Source organism: Triticum urartu, chromosome 3A (assembly GCF_056163025.1).
Source record: "Triticum urartu cultivar PI428250 chromosome 3A, HENAU_Tu73, whole genome shotgun sequence".
Classification (NCBI taxonomy): Eukaryota; Viridiplantae; Streptophyta; class Magnoliopsida; order Poales; family Poaceae; genus Triticum; species Triticum urartu.
This window is the reverse complement of record NC_141875.1, coordinates 41,141,765-41,164,972: the sequence shown is the minus strand read 5'-3', so window position 1 is coordinate 41,164,972 and position 23,208 is coordinate 41,141,765. Positions and strand designations below refer to the sequence as shown.

At 45.7% G+C, this 23,208-nt stretch overlaps 2 protein-coding genes across 2 annotated transcripts; both read right to left on the bottom strand.

The window, feature by feature from the left end:
* Positions 1 to 2,817: 2,817 nt before the first annotated feature.
* Positions 2,818 to 4,941, bottom strand: LOC147978326 (scarecrow-like protein 9). Its single transcript, XM_087514709.1, has one exon. It carries the CDS (start codon positions 4,939 to 4,941, stop codon positions 2,818 to 2,820), a length of 2,124 nt encoding a protein of 707 aa, XP_087370835.1.
* Positions 4,942 to 12,981: 8,040 nt separating this feature from the next.
* Positions 12,982 to 15,105, bottom strand: LOC147978325 (scarecrow-like protein 30). Its single transcript, XM_087514708.1, has one exon. The coding sequence runs from the start codon at positions 15,103 to 15,105 to the stop codon at positions 12,982 to 12,984; it is 2,124 nt and encodes a 707-aa protein (XP_087370834.1).
* Positions 15,106 to 23,208: the final 8,103 nt, after the last annotated feature.

Here is a 23,208-nt window from a genome sequence, read left to right as displayed (position 1 = left end):
CTCCTTTTGACTGTGGTTCCTGGTGTGCTAACTTTGACGAAAAAGGGTTTCCCCCCCGCTTTGTATTTCAAAGCAACCAACCGTTACAACCAAGGATAGGTGCTGGGGCGGAAGCAGCACAGTCACGCCCAAAAAAAAACGAAAGAGAAACAACAAGAGAAAAGAATGCCGACAACGGCGGTTCGACGGAAACGGAGAAGCTTCACGACCACTGGGCCCACCGAAGATCTCCCACCAAGCTCCAAGGCTCCGAAGCACCGGTACCAATCAGCACCTTCAAGAAGGACCGCGACGAGGACGACGCTGCTGCCAAGGGTTTCCCCCGGTACACGACGAGGCGAGAGGAAGGGTCGCCCCCGACACCCTCCAGGAAGGTCCGGCGGCACCCACCGGCGTCGTCGCGTCGGTGTCGGACAGGCCGACAGGGGTTTCCCCCGATCCCAACCTTCACCTCAGGTGCTCCAGAGCCTGCCACCAAACCGACCACCATCTTGCGCCACCATGGTCAAGAAGCCTCCACGCCGTCTCACCACGGCACCACGAGGTGAGGTCTGCACGACAAGGGATAGGAGCCGGGACTAGGGGCCGCAGCACCGTTGGCACGCGGGAGGGCACAACCTCCGCCGTCAACGACGGTAGCCGACCGGACACACAAGCAGGAGCCTACCAGGCCCATGTGCCCACAGACCCGGCCGGGAACTCCATTCCCGGACAGCTCTCGCCATCGCGCTGTAGCTGGCACGCCATCGGCATCGCCGCCCCTCGTCCGAGCCGCTCCTCCTCCTCACCACACAGATGACGACGAAGCCACGCCAGGAACCGGCCCGCTAGGACCCAGATGGGGCCGGGAAGGCCCAGATCTGGGCCGGGGATGTGCCGCCGGCCACCGCACGCCACCATGCCGCCCTGCTGCCAAGGGCAGCACCACCACCGCGCCGGGTCGCCGCCAAGCCGAGCGACACCGCCCCCCCCCCCCCGTCCCGGACCAGGGAGAAACGCGCGCGGGGAAAGGAGGTCCTGCCGTCGCCGGCACCCCCCGGGCCGGAGCCAGGGGCGCCCACCGGCGACGGCAGGGGAGAGGGAGGGCGGATCAACGCCGAGAGCAGCGGCGCGGGGGCGGAAGGAGGGGGAGGGGAGGAAGGGCGGGGGGGAGGGCCGGATCCGGGCCGCGCGCCGGCAAGGGAGGCCGGATCCCGCCGGCGACGGGCGGGGAAGGGCGGCGGCGGCTAGGGTTGCGGGGATGGGAGCCGCCCTAACTGATATTTGATATCCAGTGGTGTGCTAACTTTCCAAGCTTCTCAACTGACTTGGGATCCAAGTGATAATATATTTGTTCCTGCTGCATATGTTGTTGGTACCGATGATGAAAAGCTTCATTTGAGCATTCCCTGGGATCCTGGTGGCCCTCCTATTCATCGATATTGGCTTTGGGGCAAGCCGAATTTTATGGAAAGTTAGCAAGCCGAGGCATACTTCTAGCTTAGGATAGGCTTTTTCGTCTTCTTTCTCCTCTGATCTCCTTCCTTTGAGATTAGTAACTCGAGTCGTAAATCGACTCTTGTCCATTGTTGAATTAGTAGCTGGATCCTAACACGGACTAGCTTTGTCATTTGCTAACCCAAACGTGTTTCTTTGTAAAATGATTATTCATAAAATAAATGGTAGCACCAGTTTTACTAAAAATCTGCTAAAAACTCATTTTATATAAATCTACCTCTATCCAAACAACGACACAGGGAGTGTTGCGCCAGCTTTGACCCTTGGACGGCGGTGGCGTGGCCGACTCTTCTTTTTGGAAGGGTCAGACCACGTCAATCGCACGGGAGCAGAGAGTGCCTTGTAGGTGTTTGATATAATGCGTGACCGGTACAAAAATCAACTCACTTGACGCACACTGCACTCACTTTCTCTGTATAGTCACGTTAATCTTGGACAGCAGTAATGGCAGTGGTGCTTGCTAACCGCAGACCAGAAATCACACCAAGTCACCAACACCAGCCTAGAGAAAACAAGAGGACAGGGTGAGCTGTCGGTTACCCGGAAACTTGTAAAAGGAGTCCCTCATTCAGGATTCCAGCCTTTCAGGTATTGTCAAGCTTATCTATTTTGTCATTCCTTATTAGTTGATTTTCTTTCTTCCTTCCACTATTTACCTAACTTGCTTTTGTGGTGATAGAAATACCACTGACTTCTGTCAGTTTGTTGGACAATCATTATCAACTTTTAGTGTTCCTTTGATTTGCAGAATTCCAAAAACATAGGAATAGGACAAACATAGTATTGCAATGTTATGGACCATATGAATCCTACAGGGTTTTGGATTCTTTGATTGTTTCACAAAATAGTCAAAGAATATTTTACCAAAAAGGCTTTTGCCCCGCTTTATATAAAAAGCAACAACCAGAGAACAAATCCGGATACAACACACCACCAACCAGAGGCCCGTAAGAATATTTTCAAGAGATCAGAGTGGAAGATAAAATTTCTGTGGATTGTCGTATAGGAGAATTCTTAGGAAACATTCTTGTACGATACAATCCTATGAATCGAACGAGAAAAAATCCTGAGCGTTCCAATCCGTTGAATCAATGAGGCCCGTAAGATATTGGTAGATTGAAGATAATCATTTGTAGTTAAATCAATACAAACATAGAAGTGTTGAAGAAAATTCAGGATAGTAGGCTACATTCGGATGCCCCAAAATATATTGATTATTACCAAATGTACAAATCTAAAGATATTTGGAAATTGAAACAACACCTCGCGTGACCACTTTGGCTGATTAAACTGTCAAATACTTCTCTTTGTTCTGGAACTTCAAATATCATTAGTGCCTTCATTGTCAATCTCACTTGGTTTCCATGTGGATAATGCATAGAGTATCCTTCCCTTCCATCCCAACACAAGGAATTGGTCTTCTTCGTCCACAAAAACCTCTTTGTGATAAATCTGTCTCACAATATGTTGTATTCCATTAACAATGGTTGGATTCAGTGGAAGCTGCTCAAACCTGGCCCTGAGGCCTCTTACCTTCCATATCTTATAACTCTCGGGCCTCTCAATCCGTTCCGATCCTTCACATGCAATGGCATTGAGAATTTCATATTTATATATATCCCTCTCTAGGATCAATCTTGTCTCGTTGTCTCGTGGAGTTGTTTTATCAAGCATATCAAACAGTGAAGTATAGCGGTACATGACTTCTTTAAACCGTGATAAAAAGAAGGGGGTGTTGTAAGATCCATTAACAACTCCATGGATGAAGATGTTTGGCTTCATCATCCTTATGTTATTGAGCACCCTATTCCTGGCGCTATTGATGGATCTTGTCTCATCACCAAGATTCTTCATTCGGTGTATGCAGTTGACTACGAGCAATTCATCTTTGTCAATGTTAAAATCTTTGATGGTGATGGATTCCCATTTTGATGAGATCTGCCGGTATTCAAAAGGTACTTTGAACATGTCAGCATATTCAATTAATCGTAGCCGTGTGTTGTTATTGATTTCATCTGGCCGGAAACCTGGCGTTGGTAGCTCTATGCCTGTAATCCGAAGCTTAGGTGGGCCACCATCTCTATCTGCAAACTGTTTGAATAATGATGGCCATTGAAAACCAAAGCAAATGCCAAAATCGATAATGTGCACTTTTGGCTTTCCCTTTGAGACATCAATGATAGTTTTGTTCGAGAAGTAATATGATGATCTCAAGTAAGGAGATACTGTCAAACCAAGATGGAAGAGCTTTAGAATATATGCTGCATTCCTTGGTGTAGCAATGAAGTTCTGGCTTATCTGACTCCCATTTCCAGACAATCTTATCTCCAGGCATTCTGCTAGGTAAAACGCTAGCCTTTGGGTATCATCCCCACTTGGTGAAGAATGTTGTCTTATGGTTTTAAGTATGTCACTTGCTAAGCTATGGTTGTTCACAGATACTGCTTCTGCACAATGGATAAGGAGAGTTCTGAGATCCACCACCTCTTTCTTCTTCCATGTTTTACCTCTGGTAGTTTGCCTAGCCAATTTTTTCCCTTGCTCTTTCTGTGCGTACTTGGTGGATGTATTCGCCATGGTCCGCTGCAGAATACTTTCATCTACGACGAGTTGATGCTCACAGCAAAGTAGAACCTTGTCAAATGCCTCATTTCGGATCGGCTCATCAGAAAAAATAGCAGTCTGCTTGCTTCTCCTTCCTTCTAACAAATCAAGATCTTCTTTATCTGGGAAAACTTTTCGGCCTCGAAGTTCAAATGATGCATCCTTGATTGTCTCCTTCTCATTCATATGAGGTGAATGATTATCTCGGCTAGGTTTTTCTGCAATGGACAGGCCATTGATGTTCAAACCAATTTCCATTCTTTCGGCACCCAGAGGGATTTTGTTTGCCTCTCCAACAATGGCGGATAAAGTCCATGGAGCCTGAGATGCTTGTGAGTTTTCATTGGGGTGATAATCATCTGAGCTGATATATAAAGAGCAATTGCTGCATAACTTTACATTAAGCCTGCTGACATTGCCATTTAGGTTCTTGAGGCGATCACAGCCACAAGGTGATAATATGTCAGGCAAAACTGGATACTTTTGTCCAAGAAGTTCATAGAAGGGCTCCTCCACGGTTCTGATGGCAGTCTCACCATGAGGTGCTCTCACCTTGTCATCAGTGTCCTGCATCAACATCTGTTCTATGTAGCTGAGAGTTACATCAGAGTCGGTCTTTGGGTGCTCCACCACACTGATTAGGCGCCAACCAGCTGATTGGTCATCACAGCTGACATTGCAAAATTGGGGACCAATCTTGTTGGAAACAATTGACACTGCAGGAGAGTAGCTCAAAGGGGTTGGTGGATGCAAAACAAACTCTGAATCATTGTACTTGGTGGTGCTTGACTCGATGGGGTCCTGAGAACTATAGGCGCCACAGACAGCCGTATTTGCCATGATGCCGTGAAAATCAGCCGAGCTGGGCTTGTCACTGGTACCCATGATTGATTTTACGATGCTCATTCACACAATCTTTACAATGTGCCTGGCTGCACTTTGCTCCACATTTTCCTGGATTAAATGCAGTGTGAGCAGTTGACTAAGTATGTGAACAGCAGAATAACAAAAGGAGGAAGCTGAAATACACGTAATATTCCTCTAGCACATTAAACCAAAATTAATATGCGAGACATCGTGTGGTCATGCGGGTTAATGCTTTGGGAGTAGTCCGCATGTGGTTTGTTTGTGTCGGTTTTCACCCGGCTTTCTGTTAATTAACTTGGCAATTCTCTTCTGCTTAATTAATTGACGAGAAAAATCTTTTGCCTTTATTTTGAAAAAATAATAATATGAATGACATTGACATCTTTCCTGAGATTCATTGCAGTGATAGCAAATTCTTTATGACAAATGTTAGAGTTCTAATATAAGTCATGTACCCCTTTGTATTTATCCCGTTGTATAAGGGGTTTCCTGCATATGTTCCACACCTGTACATGTATATATATATATCGGCCTATGGCCTCATGGAAATACAAGTTGCTTTCTTAACATGGTATTAGAGCCTTAGGTTTTTTTTTCGCACGCGCAACTCATGCTTCCGATCCAATCTCCGAGCGGCGCTGCTATCTCCTCATCGAGCGCCCAGGCCGGCTGCTTCCGTCCTCGCCCGAGCACTCTCATCCAATCCTCCTGCTGCTGCTGCTGCTTGTTAAGGATTGAACAGGTGCTGCTGTTGCCCAGGACGCCAACCCCATCCCGTTTTCCAATCTGCCCCTGAAGCTGCCCGCCTCGATCTCCCGTCGCCAGCGCTGATCTCCCGCTCGAAGCCAGCGCTCTCCCCAGCGGACGCCCGATCTCCCGCTCGGTTCCGTCGCTAGCGTCCTCTCCAGCGGACGCTCGATCCGATCAGGTCGCCCGCGCCGGCCCGCTCGATCAGGTCGCCCGATCCACCTGATTCTGCTGTTCCCGACTCTACTGTCGCTGGTGCTCTCGTCGGTTCTAAAAAAAACAAAAAAACAAAAAAAAATGTCTACTGCATCAGGCTATGTTGTTGTTCCTCGCTGTCCGGTGATCTTTGATGGTACTAACTACACCGAGTTTACTGGCTTCATGCGCATTCACATGCGTGGCATCCGTCTTTGGGGTGTTCTTTCTGGCGAGGTCTGCTGTCCGCCATGTCCGGTTCCTCCGGTGGCCCCTACTCCGCCAACTCCATCGGTTCTTCCTACGGATGCTAATCAGGCCGCCAAGGATGCGGCTAAGGTTGCTGATGAGGCTGTTGATCGTGCTTATGATGAGAGGGTTTTGGCTTATGAGGAGGCTCTTCAGACGTATCATGGTGCTCTGTCTGTTTACACCCCGTGGCTGGATGATGATGCTCGTGCTGCAGCTGTTCTCACTGCTAGTGTTCTGCCTCAGTTTGCTTCTGAATTTCTAGGTCTTTCTACTGTCTTTGAGATGTGGACCCGTCTTCGTGAGCGCTATCAGCCCTCTGGTGATGCCTTATACCTCTCTGTGATCCGTCAGGAGCATGCTCTTCAGTAGGGTGACTCTACTGTTGATGACTTCTATGCACAGAGTTCTGCTATCTGGCGCCAGCTTGATTCTCTCCGTAGTGCTGGGTGTCGTACCTGCCCCTGTTGCCAGGCTGTCCAGGCCAATTTGGAGTTTCATCGCGTCTATGAGTTCTTGTCTCGGCTCCGTAAGGAGTTTGAGCCCCGGCGTGCTCAGTTGTTTGCTCGTGGCCGTATTTCTCTCATGGAGGCGCTTTCTGAGATTCGTGCTGAGGAGACTCGCTTACGTGGTGCTGGTTTGCTGGAGGTTCCCTCTGTGCTCGCTACTCGTGCTCCTACGCCACTTGCTTCACCGACCCCTTCTCGCTCGAGTGCTCCGCCGCTCTTGCCCACTCCTTCTGGAGGCTCAGGTCGACCCCGTCCACATTGCGCCTATTGCAACAATGATGGTCATCTTGAGTCTCAGTGCTACACGAAGAAGAAGCACCTGCGCAAGGCTCGCTCATCATCTTCAGGGACTTCGTCATCTACCTCGACAGCTTCAGCCATTGCTTTGACTGAGCAGGATATTCTGAGACTTAAGCGTCTGCTCGCGGCTTCATGTTCTTCCTCGACGGGTACTGTCGGTTCTGTGACTGATGCTTCCCGCACTGAGAAATCACCCTCTACACAGTTAGGTACATCCCCCTGGGTTCTGGACTCTGGAGCTTCCTTTCATATGTCTTCTCATTCTTCCACTTTGTCCTCTCTTCGATCACTGGATTCTCCTATTCATGTCTTCACTGCTGATGGTACTCCACTTTCTGTTGCTAGTAGAGGCAATCTTACTACTCCTTCTTATTTTGTTCCTGATGTTGCTCATGTTCCTCGACTTACCATGAATTTGTTTTCTGCTGGTCAACTTACGGATTCTGGTTGTCGCGTCATCCTTGACGTTGACTCTTGTTCTGTCCAGGACCGTCACACGCACACTCTGGTTGGGGCTGGCCCTCGCCGCCGTGATTCTCAGGGTCTTTGGGAGTTGGATTGGCTTCATGTTCCTTCTGCTGCCACCACCATCGCCAGTTCTTCCGCTTCTGTCGCCTCCGTCACTGGTTCCTTCCAGCAGTGGCATCATCGACTTGGTCATCTGTGTGGTTCTCGGTTGTCTTCTTTAGTTCGTCGAGGCCTTCTGGGGTCTGTCTCAGGAGATGTCTCTTTAGAGTGTCAGGGTTGTCATCTTGGCAAGCAGATTCAGTTACCATATTCACATAGTGAGTCAGTGTCTAAGCGTCCTTTCGATTTAGTCCATTCTGATGTATGGGGTCCGGCCCCTTTCGCTTCGAAAGGTGGTCATAAATACTATATTATTTTCATAGATGATTTCTCTCGTTACACATGGCTTTATTTCATGACTTCTCGTTCTGAGGTGTTGTCTATTTATAAGCGTTTTGCTGCCATGGTTCATACTCAGTTCTCTTCACCCATTCGTGTTTTTCGTGCTGACTCCGCTGGCGAGTATATCTCTAAGATGTTGCGTGGTGTTCTTGCTGAGCACGGGACTCTCTCTCAATTCTCTTGTCCTGGTGCTCATGCTCAGAATGGTGTGGCTGAGCGAAAGCATCGACATCTTCTTGAGACGGCTCGTGCATTGATGATTGCTGCCTCTCTCCCGCCTCATTTTTGGGCTGAGGCCGTCTCCACATCCACCTATCTTATCAATATACAGCCTTCCGCTACTCTACAGGGTGGTGTTCCTTTCGAGCGACTTTTTGATCGTTCTCCCGATTATTCGATGTTTCGCTCATTTGGTTGTGTTTGCTATGTTCTTCTTGCTCCTCGTGAACGCACCAAACTGACCGCTCAGTCTGTTGAGTGTGTCTTCTTAGGCTACAATGATGAGCATAAGGGCTATCGTTGTTGGGATCCTATTGGTCGTCGGATGCGTATCTCTCGAGATGTGACTTTTGAAGAGTCTCGTCCCTTCTATCCATGCCCATCTTCCTCGCCTTTTTCAGTGCAGGATATCTCTTTCCTCACTTTTCCTAGCTTACCTATCACCCCCGCCGAGACTGTACCTCTCCGTTCCACTTCCTCTCCTTCTCCACATCTCGTTGATTTGCAGCCACCATCCTCCCCGGTCTCCTCGCCTTGCATGTCACCGGGTTCTCCACCTTCATCTCCGGTGACTTCCTCCCCGGTCTCCTCTCCCAGCCTGTCACCGGACTCTACACCTTCATCTCCGATGACTTCTTCGTCGCCGCCCCCTGATTCTACCTTGCCGATTCCTCCTTCTATTATTCCATCTTTTCCTCAGCATTACACTCGTCGTCCACGACCAGTCGATGCCTCTGTGGATGGGTCGTCATCTTCCTCTCAGCCTACTTATGGCTTGCGTTCTCGTCCTCGTCCGCCTGTTGATCGCTTTGGATTTCCCACCGCTGGTGCTGCTGTTCTTGAGCCGACTTCTTACCATCAGGCTGTTGTTCATCCTGAATGGCAGTTTGCGATGGCAGAGGAGATTGCTGCTCTTGAACGCACTGGTACCTGGGATCTTGTTTCTCTTCCTCCCGGAGTCCGTCCGATCACTTGTAAGTGGGTCTATAAGGTTAAAACTCGCTCCGATGGTTCTCTTGAGCGTCACAAAGCTCGTCTTGTGGCTCGTGGTTTTCAGCAGGAGCATGGTCGTGATTATGACGAGACTTTTGCTCCTGTGGCTCATATGACCACTATTCGTACACTTCTTGCCGTTGCCTCTGCACGCCACTGGTCTATATCTCAGCTTGATGTTAAGAATGCCTTTCTTAATGGTGAGCTGCGTGAGGAGGTGTACATGCAGCCACCACCTGGGTATTCTGTTTCTGATGGCATGGTATGTCGTCTTCGTCGCTCTCTCTATGGCCTTAAGCAAGCCCCCCGCGCCTGGTTTGAGCGCTTTGCCTCTGTGATCACTGCTGCTGGTTTTTTAGCAAGTGCTCATGATCCAGCATTGTTTATTCACCTTTCTCCTCGTGGTCGGACTCTTCTTCTTCTTTATGTTGATGACATGATCATCACGGGGGATGACCCCGAGTATATTGCCTTTGTAAAGGCCCGTCTTAGTGAGCAGTTTCTTATGTCTGATCTTGGACCTCTTCGCTACTTTCTTGGGATTGAAGTCTCTTCTACCTCTGATGGCTTTTTTATATCCCAGGAAAAGTATATCCAGGATCTTCTTGCTCGTTCTGCTCTTACTGATGAGCGCGTTGTTGAGACTCCTATGGAGCTCAATGTTCACCTCCGTGCTACTGATGGTGATCCTCTCCCTGACCCGACGCGTTATCGCCATCTTGTTGGCAGTCTTGTCTATCTAGCTGTCACTCGTCCGGACATCTCTTATCCGGTTCATATTCTGAGTCAGTTTGTCTCTGCCCCCACCTCGGTTCACTATAGTCATCTCCTTTGTGTTCTTCGATATCTTCGAGGCACGATCTCTCACCGTCTATTCTTTCCTCGCTCCAGCTCTTTACAGCTCCAGGCCTATTCGGATGCTACGTGGGCTAGTGATCCTTCCGATCGCCGTTCACTTTCTGCTTACTGTGTTTTTCTTGGTGGTTCTCTCATTGCCTGGAAGACGAAGAAACAACTTGCAGTTTCCCGTTCGAGTGCCGAGGCTGAGTTGCGAGCAATGGCTCTTTTGACGGCAGAAGTGACTTGGTTACGGTGGTTACTTCAGGATTTTGGTGTTTCTGTCACTACACCGACTCTACTTTTATCTGACAGTACAGGTGCTATCAGCATTGCACGCGATCCTGTGAAGCATGAGCTCACCAAGCATATTGGTATTGATGCTTTCTATGTGCGCGCTGCTGTGCAGGATCAGGTTATTGCTCTTCAGTATGTGCCTTCCGAGTTACAGTTGTCGGATTTCCTGACGAAGGCTCAGACTAGAGCACAACATGGCTTTTATCTCTCCAAATTCAGTGTTGTTCATCCATCATGAGTTTGAGGGGGGGTGTTAGAGTTCTAATATAAGTCATGTACCCCTTTGTATTTATCCCGTTGTATAAGGGGTTTCCTGCATATGTTCCACACCTGGACATGTATATATATATATCGGCCTATGGCCTCATGGAAATACAAGTTGCTTTCCTAACAACAAACACCTGGGTGAAGGGGGTGCGGGGATCCCCCCGAATATTTTAAGGATGTTTATACGGGTTACTGTGCTAGAAATCATAGTATCTTCAGTTGATGGCCATGGAAAAATCATAACCAGACATCATGGCTAGCTACTTACTATTGATTAAGAGACTGCTCAGCAAAAACGGGAAGAGGAACTTACTATTGATTATTGCCTGCAGAGGATCGCACAAAATTCCACAGACGCTAGAATTCGCAGGACTGGTTGCCCGATGAGATTATGGACTTGAAATGAATTGCAAGCCAAGGGACCGACGCTGTCTGCCGGTGGAAAGAAGTGCAGCTTGATATATTTCAGTTGTGCTGAAATTAGTTAAGCTGTACTATTTCAGTTGTGCTGAGGGAAGCAAGAAGTACATGCCTGCCTGTTTTATGTGAGCCTCTGGTGAGTTTGCCGAGGTATGGGCATTGATGCTAGTGATCGAATTCATGGGTGTGATAACCTGTACGGATGCCGGAGGCAGAAACAAACAAGATTTGCAGATAAGCTAGCTAGGCGGCATTTTGGAGGCTAATGGACTGTGTCAAACTCCAATTAGGAGGGAAGGAAGGAGATTTGTTTATCGCAGTTGCGGAGGCTGGAGCCTTTGGATCCTCAGAGGGGTCTTTGTCTCTTCAGGTCCTTTTGTCCTTTGCCTCTCGGACTGTGTCCCCCGGCGCTGCAGATCACAGCTTGACTTTGACAGAGCCAAATGTGCAGAGAAGAGGACTTGATGTGCGCTGTTGCTTGCTCTTACTTGGGGTGAAAATCCTGATATGACCTTTGCGGGTCGGACACTGAAGCAACGGACTTGATATTCTAACCTTCACTGGTTGGACCTAACGTCCATGATGAAAATACTTGTCCTTGCCGTGTCAAGCTGGACATGGCAACATCGCTATGAGTGTGTTCTTCCTTCTTGAAGGTGTTATAATTCCACATATGTTTCAAGCACTTTTAAAGCCCACTCCATTTTCATACTCCCCCCGTCACATATTAGTTGTCGCTGAAATGGATGTAATTAGACGTATTTCGGTGCTAGATAAATCCGTTTGATCGACAATTAATATGGGACGGGGGGAGTATGTCATTGCTGTTGGTGTTGCTACTTCCTGGTGTTCTGTACAAGATTCAGATGTACAGAGGCATATTTTGCAGAGCACCACAAAGCACAGTGCAGAACTGGATGCTCTTTTCATGGTGTTGATATAGCAATGTTGCAGATACGGCAAGGTCACAGTGCTCTGAGTTTGGAGTTTGATGGGTTCCAAAGAGCTTTGCTAGCTGATTATATTACTGTCTCTGGTTGTTTTCTGCCATATGGTGATGAGGCTGATGCTCTTTTGGTGATAATCAGTACATGGGGTGAAGGAATCTCATCATGGTTATCTAGTTGATCACCCAAGTGATATGTTATTTGCCAAGGTAACTGCAACTGTGCACATTATTCCATCTCGATTTCCCTTGCACGTGAAGACATATGGTTTCAGCATGTTTCTCAGTGGCCAAGCTCACTACTCCTATGAACGTTTTGTTCCTGACAAAATACATCTGCAATCGATGGCTGAGTACACTGCTTTTGAGAAGCCAAAGGACAGAATGAGCTGTCGGTTAGCCGGAAACGTGCAAGAGGAGCCCCTCGTTCAGGATTACAGCCTTCCAGGGTATTGTCAAGCTTATGTATTTTGCCATTCCTTATAGTTGATTTTTTTTTCTTTCTTCCTTCCACTATTTACCTACCTTGCTTCTGTGGCGAAAGAAATACCACTGACTTCTCTCAGCTTGTTGGACAATCGTTATCAACTTTTAAGGCTCCTTTATTCGCAGGATTCCCAAAATATAGGAATAGAAAAAACATAGGATTCCAATGTCATGGCCATATGAACCCTACAGGGTTTTTGTTTGCTTGATTGCTTCACAAGAAAAACGAAGGATATTTTTCAAGATATTAGAGTTGATGGTAAAATTTCTATGGATTGTCGTACAAGAGAATCCTTAGGAAAAATTCCTGTAGGATTCAATCCTACTAATCAAACGAGCAACTAGTAAAAATTCCTAAGAATTCCAATACTTCAAAATTTCCTATGGTAATCCTTTGAATCAATGAGGCCTGTAAGATATTGGTAGATTGAGATAATCATTTGTAGTTAAATCAATATAAACATAGAAGTGTTGAAGAAAATTCAAGATAGTAGGCTACATTCAGATGCACCAAAATATGTTGATTATTACAAAATATGCAAATCCAAAGGCATTTGGGAGTTGAGAGTTGAGACAACACCTCACAAGCGACCACTTTGCTTGGTTAAACTGTCAAACACCGGTCTTTGTTGTGAAACTTCAAATATCATCAGTGCCTTCATTGTTAGACTCACTTGGCTTCCATGTGGATAATGCATAAACTATCCTTCCCTTCCAACCCAACACTAGGAATTGGTCTTCTTCGTCGACAAAAAGGTCTTTGTGATAAATCTGTCTCACAATATGTTGTATTCCTTGAACAATTTTTGGATTCAGTGGAAGCTGCTCAAACCTGGCCCTGAGGCTTCGCAACTTCCATGTCTTGTAACTCTCGGGCCTCTCAATCCTTTCCGATCCTTCACATGCAATGACATTGAGCATTTCATATTTATATATATCCCTCTCCAGGATTAATCTTGCCTCGTTATCTCGTGGAGTCGTTTTATCAAGCATATCAAACAGTGAAGCATAGTGGTGCATGACTTCCTTAAAACGTGATAAAAAGAAGGGGGTGTTGTAATATCCGTTAACAACTCCATGTATGAAAACTTTCGGCTTCATCATCTTTATGGTATTGAGCACTCTGTTTCTGGCGCTGTTGATGGATATTGTCTCATCAGCAATATTCTTCATTCGATTTATACAATTGACTATGAGCACTTCACCTTTGTTAATGTTCAAATCTTCAATGGAGATGGATTCCCACTTTGATGAGATCTGCCGGTATTTAAGAGGTACTTTGAACATGCCGGCATATTCAACTAATCGCAGCTGTGTGTTGTTCTTCCTTCCATCTGGCCGGAAACCGGGCATGGGCAGTTCTATACCTGTAATCCGAAGCTTAGGCGGCCCACCTTCCCTATCTGCTAATTGTTTCAATAATGATGGCCATTGAAAACCAAAGCAAATGCCAAAATCAATAATGTGCACTTGTGATTTTCCCTTTGAGACATCAAGGATGGTTTTGTTCGAGAAATAATATGATGATCTCAAGTAATGAGATACTGTGAAACAAAGATGGAATAGCTTTAGAATATATGCTGCACTCCTTGGTGTAGTGATGAAGTTCCGGTTTATCTGACTCCCATTTCCAGACAATCTTATCTCCAGGCAATCTGCTAGGTAGAACGCTAGCCTCTGGGTATCATCGCCACTTGGTGAAGAATGTTGTCTTATGCTTTTAAGTATGCCACTTGCTAAGCTATGGTTGTTCACAGATACTGCTTGTGCGCAATGTATAAGGAGAGTTCTGAGATCCACTACCTCTTTCTTCTTCCGTGCTTTACCTCTCGTTGTTTGCCTAGATGGTTTTCTTCCATGGTCTTTATGTGCATACTTGGTGTATGTATCTGCCATGGTTTGTTGCGAAATAATACCTTCACCTATGGGCTTCTGGTCAGAGCAAAGCAGAACCTTGTCGAACGCCTCATTTCGCGTCGGCTCATCGGAGGAAAAAGCAATCTGCTTGTTTCTCCTTCCTTCTAACAAATCAAGCTCTTCTATACCCGGATAAACTTTTCGACCTCGAACTTCAAATGATGCATCCTTCATTGTGTCTATGTCATTCATATGAGGTGAATGATAATCTCGGCTAGGATTTTTGGCAATTGAAAGGCCATTGATGTTCAAACCAATTTCCATTCTTTCAGCACCCAGAGGGAATTGTTTTGCCTCTCCAACAATTGCAGATAAAGTCCACGGAGCCTGAGATGCTTGTGAGTTTTCATTGGGGTGATAATCATCTGAGCTGATATAAACAGAGCAATTGCAGCATAATTGTCCATCAAGCCTGCTGACATTGCCATTTAGGTTCTCTAGGCGACCACATCCACAAAGTGGTAGTAAGTAAGGCAAAACTGGATAATTTTGTCCAAGAAGTTCACAGAAGGGCTCCTCCATGCTTCTAATGGCAGTCTCTCCATGAGGTGCTCTGACCTTGTCATCAATGTCCTGCATCAACATCTGTTCTATGTAGCTGAGAGTTACATCAGAGTCGGTCCGTGGGTGCTCCGCCACACTGGTTAGGCACCAACCAGCTGATGTGTCATCACAGCTGACATTGCAGAATTGGGGATCAATCTTGTTGGAAGCAATTGATAGTTCAGGATAGTAGCTCATAGGGTTTGGTGGATGCAAAATAAAGTCCGAATCATTGTACTTGGCAGTACTTGACTCGACGAAGTCTTCAGAACAATAGGCCCCGCAGCCAGCCGTGTTTGCCATGATGCCGTGAAAATCAGCCGTGCTGGGCTTGTCACTGGTGCCCATGATTGATTTTATGATACACTCATTCATATGATCTTTGCAGTGTGACTGGATGCACTTCGCTCCACATTTTCCTGGATTAAATGCAGTGTGAACAGCTGACTAAGTATGTGAACAGCAGAATAACAAAACGAGGAAGCTGAAATACACAAAATATTCCTCTAGCACATCAAGGCGAGCTTTATCAGCACTGTCTAATGATTCACTGGACAGATCAGCATATGGTCATCTCTTGGCAGAAATCAAAGGTTTACTGGAGAATAGGGTGTTTGTTCGTGTTAAAGTTTCTCGTGATCAATACAAAGTTGCACATTGCTTAGCAAATTATGGTAGATCTGGGGATAGCACTGCGTGTTGGCTTAACCAATCCCCTCCTTTTATTTCTGAACTTGTTGCTAAGGATTGTAATTCTGTGAGTTTGGAATAAAACACCCTATTTCCATCGCAAAAAAAGTGAAATTAATATGAGAGACATTATGTGGTCATGTCGTTTCATGCTTTTGGAGTAATTCCACGTGTGGTCTATTTGTATCGGTTTTCACCTGATTTTCCGTTTATTAACTGGGCAATTCACTTTTGTTTAATACCACAGTCTAATCGACGAGGCAAATCTGTTTTGTAAAAATAGTGAAAACATTGACATCTTTCCTGGGATTCATTGGAGTGATACCAATTCTTTTTAACCAACACCCAGCCACCTGAGTATATTACTCAAAAGTGCCATTTCTGGTGTGGGTGATAGCAACTTTTGAGAACCTAAACAGGATGTATATACAGATCACTATGTTAGAAATCACAGTATCTTCAGTTCATGGCTATGGGAAAAAAATCGCAAGGGAGACATCACGCCAACCTACTTAAGTTTTTTCATGACATGTCAAAAGACTGATCATCAAAAGTGAGAAGATAGCTAGACTCACCATTGATTATTGCCTGCAGGGGATTACATAAATTTCCACAGACGCTAGAATTCGCAGGACTGGCTGATACTGTAGAGTATAGATGAAAGCAAGCCAAGTGGTGCGTCTGTGTGCAGCAGGATATAGTATTTCAGTTGTGATGAAACTGGCTAAGCTTTGATATATTTTAGCTGTGCTGAAACAGGCTAAGCTGTACGTACTATTTGGGTTGTGCTGAGGGAAGCAAGAAGAAGGGCATGCCTGCCCGTTTTATGGAGCCGCTGGTGTGGTGAGTTTACCTGTTTTAAATGGAAGCTAGCAGGCGGCACTTCGGAGGCTAATGACGTGATGGACGGTGTCATTACTCATCAGACGCCAATTAGGAGTGGAGGAAGGAGATTTGTTTATTGCAGTTGTGGAAGCTGGACCTTTGGATCCTCAGTGAGCTCTTTGTCTTCCTTTGGCAGTTTGGTTTCAAGGATGCTAAAAATAGTTTCAAGCGGCTCCTCTGCACATATATAATTTCAAAGGCTTGTTGTCGTGTGCAACTGCCGTCCGATGGTTGTCGCCCATCCTCGTCGCGCCCGGACTGGGTCTTCCCCCGGCGCCCTTCCACTGGCTTCCGCGCTGCAGATCAGATCACAGCTTGATTTTGACATGGGTTTGAAGGAGAAGTAAGCCACATGTGCAGAGAAGAGTGCTTGATGCGCGCTTCTCCTTGATCGTGCTCATGGATGGATTTATTTTTGTCGTAGTATGTGCTTACATTGTTGCTCGGTGGACTCAAAACATATCACGTTATGTGATATATATACTGCACAGGGTACCTAGGTATATGAACGTTTTACGTGTAAAAGAAAAATATTCTCGGAAGATCTGTCATGGTGAATAGGACACTGCTTCATATTCAGGGTGAAAATCTGTCATATGACCTTTGCGGGTGCCACAAACTTGCATCCTTACTTTTTTGAAGGTGTTTTCCACTTATCGATATTCTGGCCTTCACTAGTTGGACCTGACATCCATGGTGAAAATACTTGTCATTGTGACCAGTTCGCGTCTGGAACCGCTCCTCTTACGAAACCAAAGCGGAGGCGGCGGCGCTCCAGATCCAGGGCGCCCGCTGGTGACTCCGCCACTCCCCTTCCTCTCCGACCGCCATCTTGGCGCCGCGAGGGGGAGGGGAGCCCCAGTTTCTCAGTTGGCTGTTTAGTAGTCCTAGGTTTTCTAGGTTTTTCGAGTTTCCTTCGTCGGTGTCATGGTGGGGCTGATCCCGATGGTGCTCTTAGAAATAATGGTCTTCCAGCCCGTGCTCCTACTCGTTGGTGGTGTTGCTGGCACTGATGAGAGGCTCGTGGAGTCCAGTTGTTCGAGCGGCTTTGATCCGGCGCTGCGTTTTGGCGTGATGGCGGGGATGGGCTGTTCTTGGAGTCGAGTGGTGATGGTTGTTGCAGATTTGCGGAAGACAGTGGAGGATTCGGCCGCCTGTTGAAGGGAGGGTTGGTGTTCGCCCCGGATCCAGCGTTGAAGCGGCTTGGAGCCCTCCTCCGGCTGATGTTCTTTATCCGTCTAGATCCAGCATTTCGGGGTTGGTGGCTATCGTGGCTGGTTAACGCCTCATGGCTAGGGGTTTCTTCAACGTCAAGATGTAGACCAGCTTCTGGTGTTTTTCTTCTCCAGTGATGACGAAGACCGTGGGTGCTAGTTAGCTGCGGCGAAGGTGGTATGCGGCAGTACAACCGCTTGTTTCTTTATTGTTTTCTATTGCTTGTATGCGTTTTATCTTTGTATCGTTACTATTATGAATACAAGTAATGTATGCCTACGGGTGTACATTTAAAAAAACGGAACGGCTAAATCACATCTAGATGTTTTTTAAGGATGTCATATCTAAGTTCTTAACCGTCAGATCTCGTTGTTATTTTCGTGCAGTTTTGATTTGCGTCCCTCCCGCGGGTCCTGCGTCGCTTGCGCATGTCGGTGTCGCTGTCGCTGGATCGTTGACCTTTTCTGTTAGTCCGACCGCTCGTTGCATGGGCTGGCCTATTTTTTGTTTTCTCTGGAACGCTTTTTTCGTGTTCTGTGTTTGTCTTTTTTCTGGCTGCGTTGTAAGAATTCAAAGAGGTTTACTGGCCATACATTCCACGTCTCAATTTTTGTTGTCCCATTTTTATCTTCTTTTCTCCATATTTGTTCTTTTTATTTTCCAATTCATGATTTTTTAGTATGTGAACACTTTTTGAAGTGTGCAAACACTTATTAAAATTCATGAATTTTTTTTGTGAAAAGTTTTAAATCTTGTGTTTTTTAAATTCATGAATATTTTTATAATATTTGAACAGTTTTCAAATCAAATTTGCTAAATCTCATGAAGATTTTAACAATGCTTTATCTAAGTTGTGGTCCGTTCGATTTATTTCTTGTAATCTTTTGCACAATTCTGGACCGTTCTTTTTTGTGTCGTGCATCCTGCGTCATCCCAATGTCCAGTTGTCGATCGGTTTTTTGTTAGGTTCTGATCGTTTGTTATTGGCCTGCTTCGTAGATCCAGAAGAGACATGGTTCTATATTCGTTGTCACTTTGATCACCCTCAACTCAGCAAGTCCATCAATGAAATGCAATTGGTAGTGATCTTTCTTTTGGCCCTAGTTGCAAGTACACCCTTGACTCGCAACTGGGCTCGTAGTTTGTACTTTGTCCTAGTTGCAAGTCCACTCCCGACTCGCAACTCGTATCATAGTTTTGTATAGTTATCCCAGTTGCAAGTCCACCCTCGACTACCAACTAGACAAGTTGTTTGTTTCATCCCAATTGCAAGCACGCCTTTGACTCGCAACTGGACCTGTGTTTTGTTTTTCATCCCAGTTGCACGTCCACGCTTGACTGGCAACTAGGTCAGCAGTTTTCGTCTCCGTTCCAAATCGACCTTTGACTCGGAATCGGGCTTCTATTTCGTAATTGTCCTAGTTACAAGTCCACCATCGACTTGCAACGGGGATCATAGTTCTCCCAGTTGCAGGCCCACCATCGACTTGTAATTGGGCTCGTAGTTGTCCCAGTTGCAAGGCCACCATCAACTTGCAACTGGCTATGTGTTTGCTTTTCATCCCATTTGTAATTCCACCCTTGACTCATAACTAGGGTCATAGTTTGTTTCATCCCAATTGCAAGTCCACCTTGAGTCACAACTTGGCTCGTAGTTTCGTAGTTTTCATAGTTGCAAGTCCACCCTCGACTCGCAAGTAGGCTTGTAGTTGTCCCAGTTGCAAGTCCACCCTCAACTCGCAACTAGGCTCGTAGTTAGTTGTTATCCCAGTTGCAAGTCCACCCTCGACTCACAACTAGGTTTAGTTGTTATTGTCCCGGTTGGAAATGCACCCTCAACTCACAAATGGTATTGTAGTTTTGTGTAGTTGTCCCAGTTACATGTCCATCCTTGACTCGCAAATGGGCATGTAGGTTGTTTTGTCCTGGTTGTGTTTTGTTTTTAATCCCAGTCGCGGGTTCACCCTTCACTCGCAACTGGGTCAGTAGTTTGTTCATCCCTTTTGCAAGGTGACATTTGACTCACAATTGGGCTTGTAGTTTTGTAATTTCCTAATTGCTATAAGATTTGTGTGAATTGTTTGTCTCGTATTTCTCTGTTTTTCTAGGCACGGATGTGTTACGTTTGTTCTCTGGGCCGCATGCGTTGTGGTTACTTATATGGGCCGCGTTGAGGCAATTTCCCATTTGTTTCTCTGGATGTGAATTATTTTTCTTTTTCAACGAAGTCACACCGCGACTAGTTGAAGGTCAATGAAGCATTCTATAGGTGCGTACATGTGACCTCTCCTATTTATCTCCAAAACGTTGTTTGTTTTTTCTTTCCCTTTTCTTTTTGCTTTTTCTTTTTCCTATTTCATTATTCATTTTAACTTATAAGCTACTTTAAAATCATGAATTTTTTTTGTTCTCTACTTATATTTTCTATTTTTTTTTCCTTTCCATTTTTCTTCTTATGTTCTGCTTTTTATTTTTTATTTGTTTTAATTACATGAACTTTTTCTACTCTGTCATTTGTTGTTTGCTTTACATGTCGTGCAAATTTTGATCACGGGTTATTTTGTCGCGCTCGTCCTCTGTTGTCGTACATCTGGTATCTACTTGTTGGCCTGGTTGCGTGTGCATCTTTTGTTGGGCCATTTTCACGGCGTGATCTGGGGGTCTCATTTTGGATTGGTTTTGTTAATTTTCATCTAGAGGAGAGTTAACAATGTCTCATCTAACTCATACACCATTAGATATATGTGCTTTTGAGTCGTGCTTGTTGTCGTTATGTCGTATTTTCTGTTCGTTCCTCGTGAAGCAATGAGGTCCGATATGACCTTTTTAAGTGGGCTGTTTTTATGTTTTGTGTATTGGGTTTATTTTATGAAGGGCCGCATATCTTTTTGTTCTCTGTTCTTTTTTTATTCTGGGTCAACTATGTAGCTAGGGAAGAGCATAACTACATTTTTCTTTCGGATTTGCTAAATCTCTTCTAGATGAGATTTAGTGGGGCCTCATCTAGGTATATAACCGTCCATTTGTTTGCTTTAACATTCCCACAAGCTTGATCATTCGCATCGGTGACAACTCGTTCTTTCTCGTCGCTCATCCCCTTAATGTTTGTCTTGTATCGGTCTGTTCTCGCATTTCTTTATACGCAAGCCCATATATGTCATTATTGGGGGGGGGGGGTGACCCTTTACTTTTGTTCATTTTTGTTGTGCGCTTCTTCTGGCCAAGTGGAGAATTTGTAGAGTCCACCTTCGACTTGTAAAAGGGCTCGTAGGCAAGTTCACCCTTGACTCGCAACTACCCAAGTATTTTCTTTTTCATCCCAGTTGCAAGTCCGTGCTCGACTTGCAACTGGGCTCGTAGTTTGTTATTGTCCTTGTTGCAAAAATACCATCGACTCGCAAATGGTATCATAGTTTTGTGTAGTTGTCCTAGTTGTCAGTCCGTCCTCGCAACTGAGCCCGTAGTTTGTTTCATCCAATTGTAAGTCCACCCTTGACTCATAACTGGGCTCGTAGTTTCGTAATTGTCCCAGTTGCAAGTCCATCCTTGACCCATAACTGGATCCATAGTTTTTTATTGTCCTTGTTGCAAGTCCACCCTCAACTCGCAACTCTTACCGTAGTTTTGTGTAGATGTCCCAGTTGCAAGTCCATCCTCGGCTCGCAACTGATATCGTACTTCTGTATAGTTGTCCCAGTTGCAAGTTCACCCTCGACTCGCAACTAGACCCATAGTTTGTTGCATCCTAGTTGCAAGCCCATCTTTGATTCACAACTCGGCCTGCGTTTTGTTTTCCATCCCAGATGCAGGTCCACCCTTGACACTCAAATTGGTTCGTAGTTTGTTTCATCCTACTTGCAGGTCAACTCTTGACTCGCAACTCGGCTCATTGTTTTATAGTGTTCACAGTTGCAAGTTCACCCTCGACTCGCAATTGGGCTCGTAGTTTGTAGTTGTCCCAGTTGCAAGTCCACCCTCGAGTCGCAACTCGTATCGTAGTTTGTGTAGTTGTCCTAGTTGCATGTCCACCATCAACTCGCAACTAGGCCCATTTTGTTTGTTTCATCCTAGTCGCAAGCCCACCTTTGACTCGCAACTGAATATATGTTTTGGTCTTCATCCTAGTTGCAGGTCCACACATGGACTCGCAACTCATCCCAGTTACAAGTCAATCCTTGACTCGTAATTAGGCTCATAGTTTTATAATTTTCCCAGTTGCAAGTGTGTCCTTGACTCGCAACTGGCTCGTATTTCTTCCAGTTGCAAGCCCACCCTCGAGTTCAAGTTGCAAGTTCACCCTCGACATGCAACTAGGGGGCCGACCATTTTCCCCCAGTTGCAACTCCATCCCTGACATGCAATTGGAGATGCCCTTTTCTTGTCTCACTTGCAAGTCCACCACTGACATGCAACTAGGGGCGACAATTTTTTCCTAGTTGCAACTCCACCCCCGACATGCAATTAGAGGCATGTCCTTTTTCTTGTCTCACTTGCAAGTCCACCATCGACACGCAACTAGGGCTCAACCCATATTTGTCCTAGTTACAAGTCCAACTACAACCCTGACATGATATTGAGGATCCGCCGTTTTTATTGTCCCAGTTGCATGTCCATGCTTAATATGCAACTGGGGCTCAGCCAATTTGTCTTAGTTCCCTCGATATGGAACTGGGTGCTCGAATCCATTTTGTCCCAGTTGCAAGTCCACCCTTGACACGTAACTGGGAGGCAGTTATTTTTGGCTCAGTTATAACTCCAACCCCGACATATAATTGATGGACCCTCCTTTTTCTTGTCCCGGTTACAAGTTCATCATCGACACAATTGGAGCTCAACAGATATTTGTCCTTGTTTCAAGTCCAACTACACTCATGACATGCAATTGGGGGACTGCCTTTTTTGCCCCACTTGTAAATCCACCCTCAATACGTAGCTAGGGGCGACCAATTTTATTCCAATCACAACTCCATCCTCTATACACAACCGGAGGTTCTACCCTTTTTTGTCGTTGTTGCAATTCCACCCTCAATATGCAACTAGGCCCGACACATCTTTGTCCCAGTAGCAAGTCCACCCTTGCCACACAACGACATTGCCCACAACGAGGCAACCATTAAGGGAGGTGGAGGGTTGTCGATCAGCTGCATCTCCACATTTAATAAATTATTCATGTTTTTCTTTTTTTACAGTAATGAACATTCTCTTAAATAATGATATTTTTCTAAATCATGTTTTTTTCATGTTTTTTGTTTTTGTAAATCATGGTCATTTTGTTTATTTCACAAACTTTTTTTTGTATTTGCTAACTTTTTATGAATTCGTATTGAGTGATTGTGCTACTGTGCATGTATGAATGTAGAGGCAAGTGATGCGTGGATAAGCTATTGGACAGAATGAGCGACCATGTAAATGTGCATACATGCAGACAATGGCAAAGTTGATGATGCGTAGCTAGCTTTGACAGTGTTTTGATTGTTCGGCGTCGCCGATCACCGTCAACGAAATAGGAAGGGTAGTACGTTAGGTTGATTTATCCATCTGTAACAACTACAAAATACACAAGGAGCCACTTAGCAATGCATCACACATAGCAGTAGCAATCGGCGTAGCAGTACG

Bases quoted from the DNA above. Each gene is read 5' to 3' on its own strand.
- LOC147978326 (XM_087514709.1), bottom strand. From the start codon at position 4,941: ATGGCAAATACGGCTGTCTGTGGCGCCTATAGTTCTCAGGACCCCATC.
- LOC147978325 (XM_087514708.1), bottom strand. From the start codon at position 15,105: ATGGCAAACACGGCTGGCTGCGGGGCCTATTGTTCTGAAGACTTCGTC.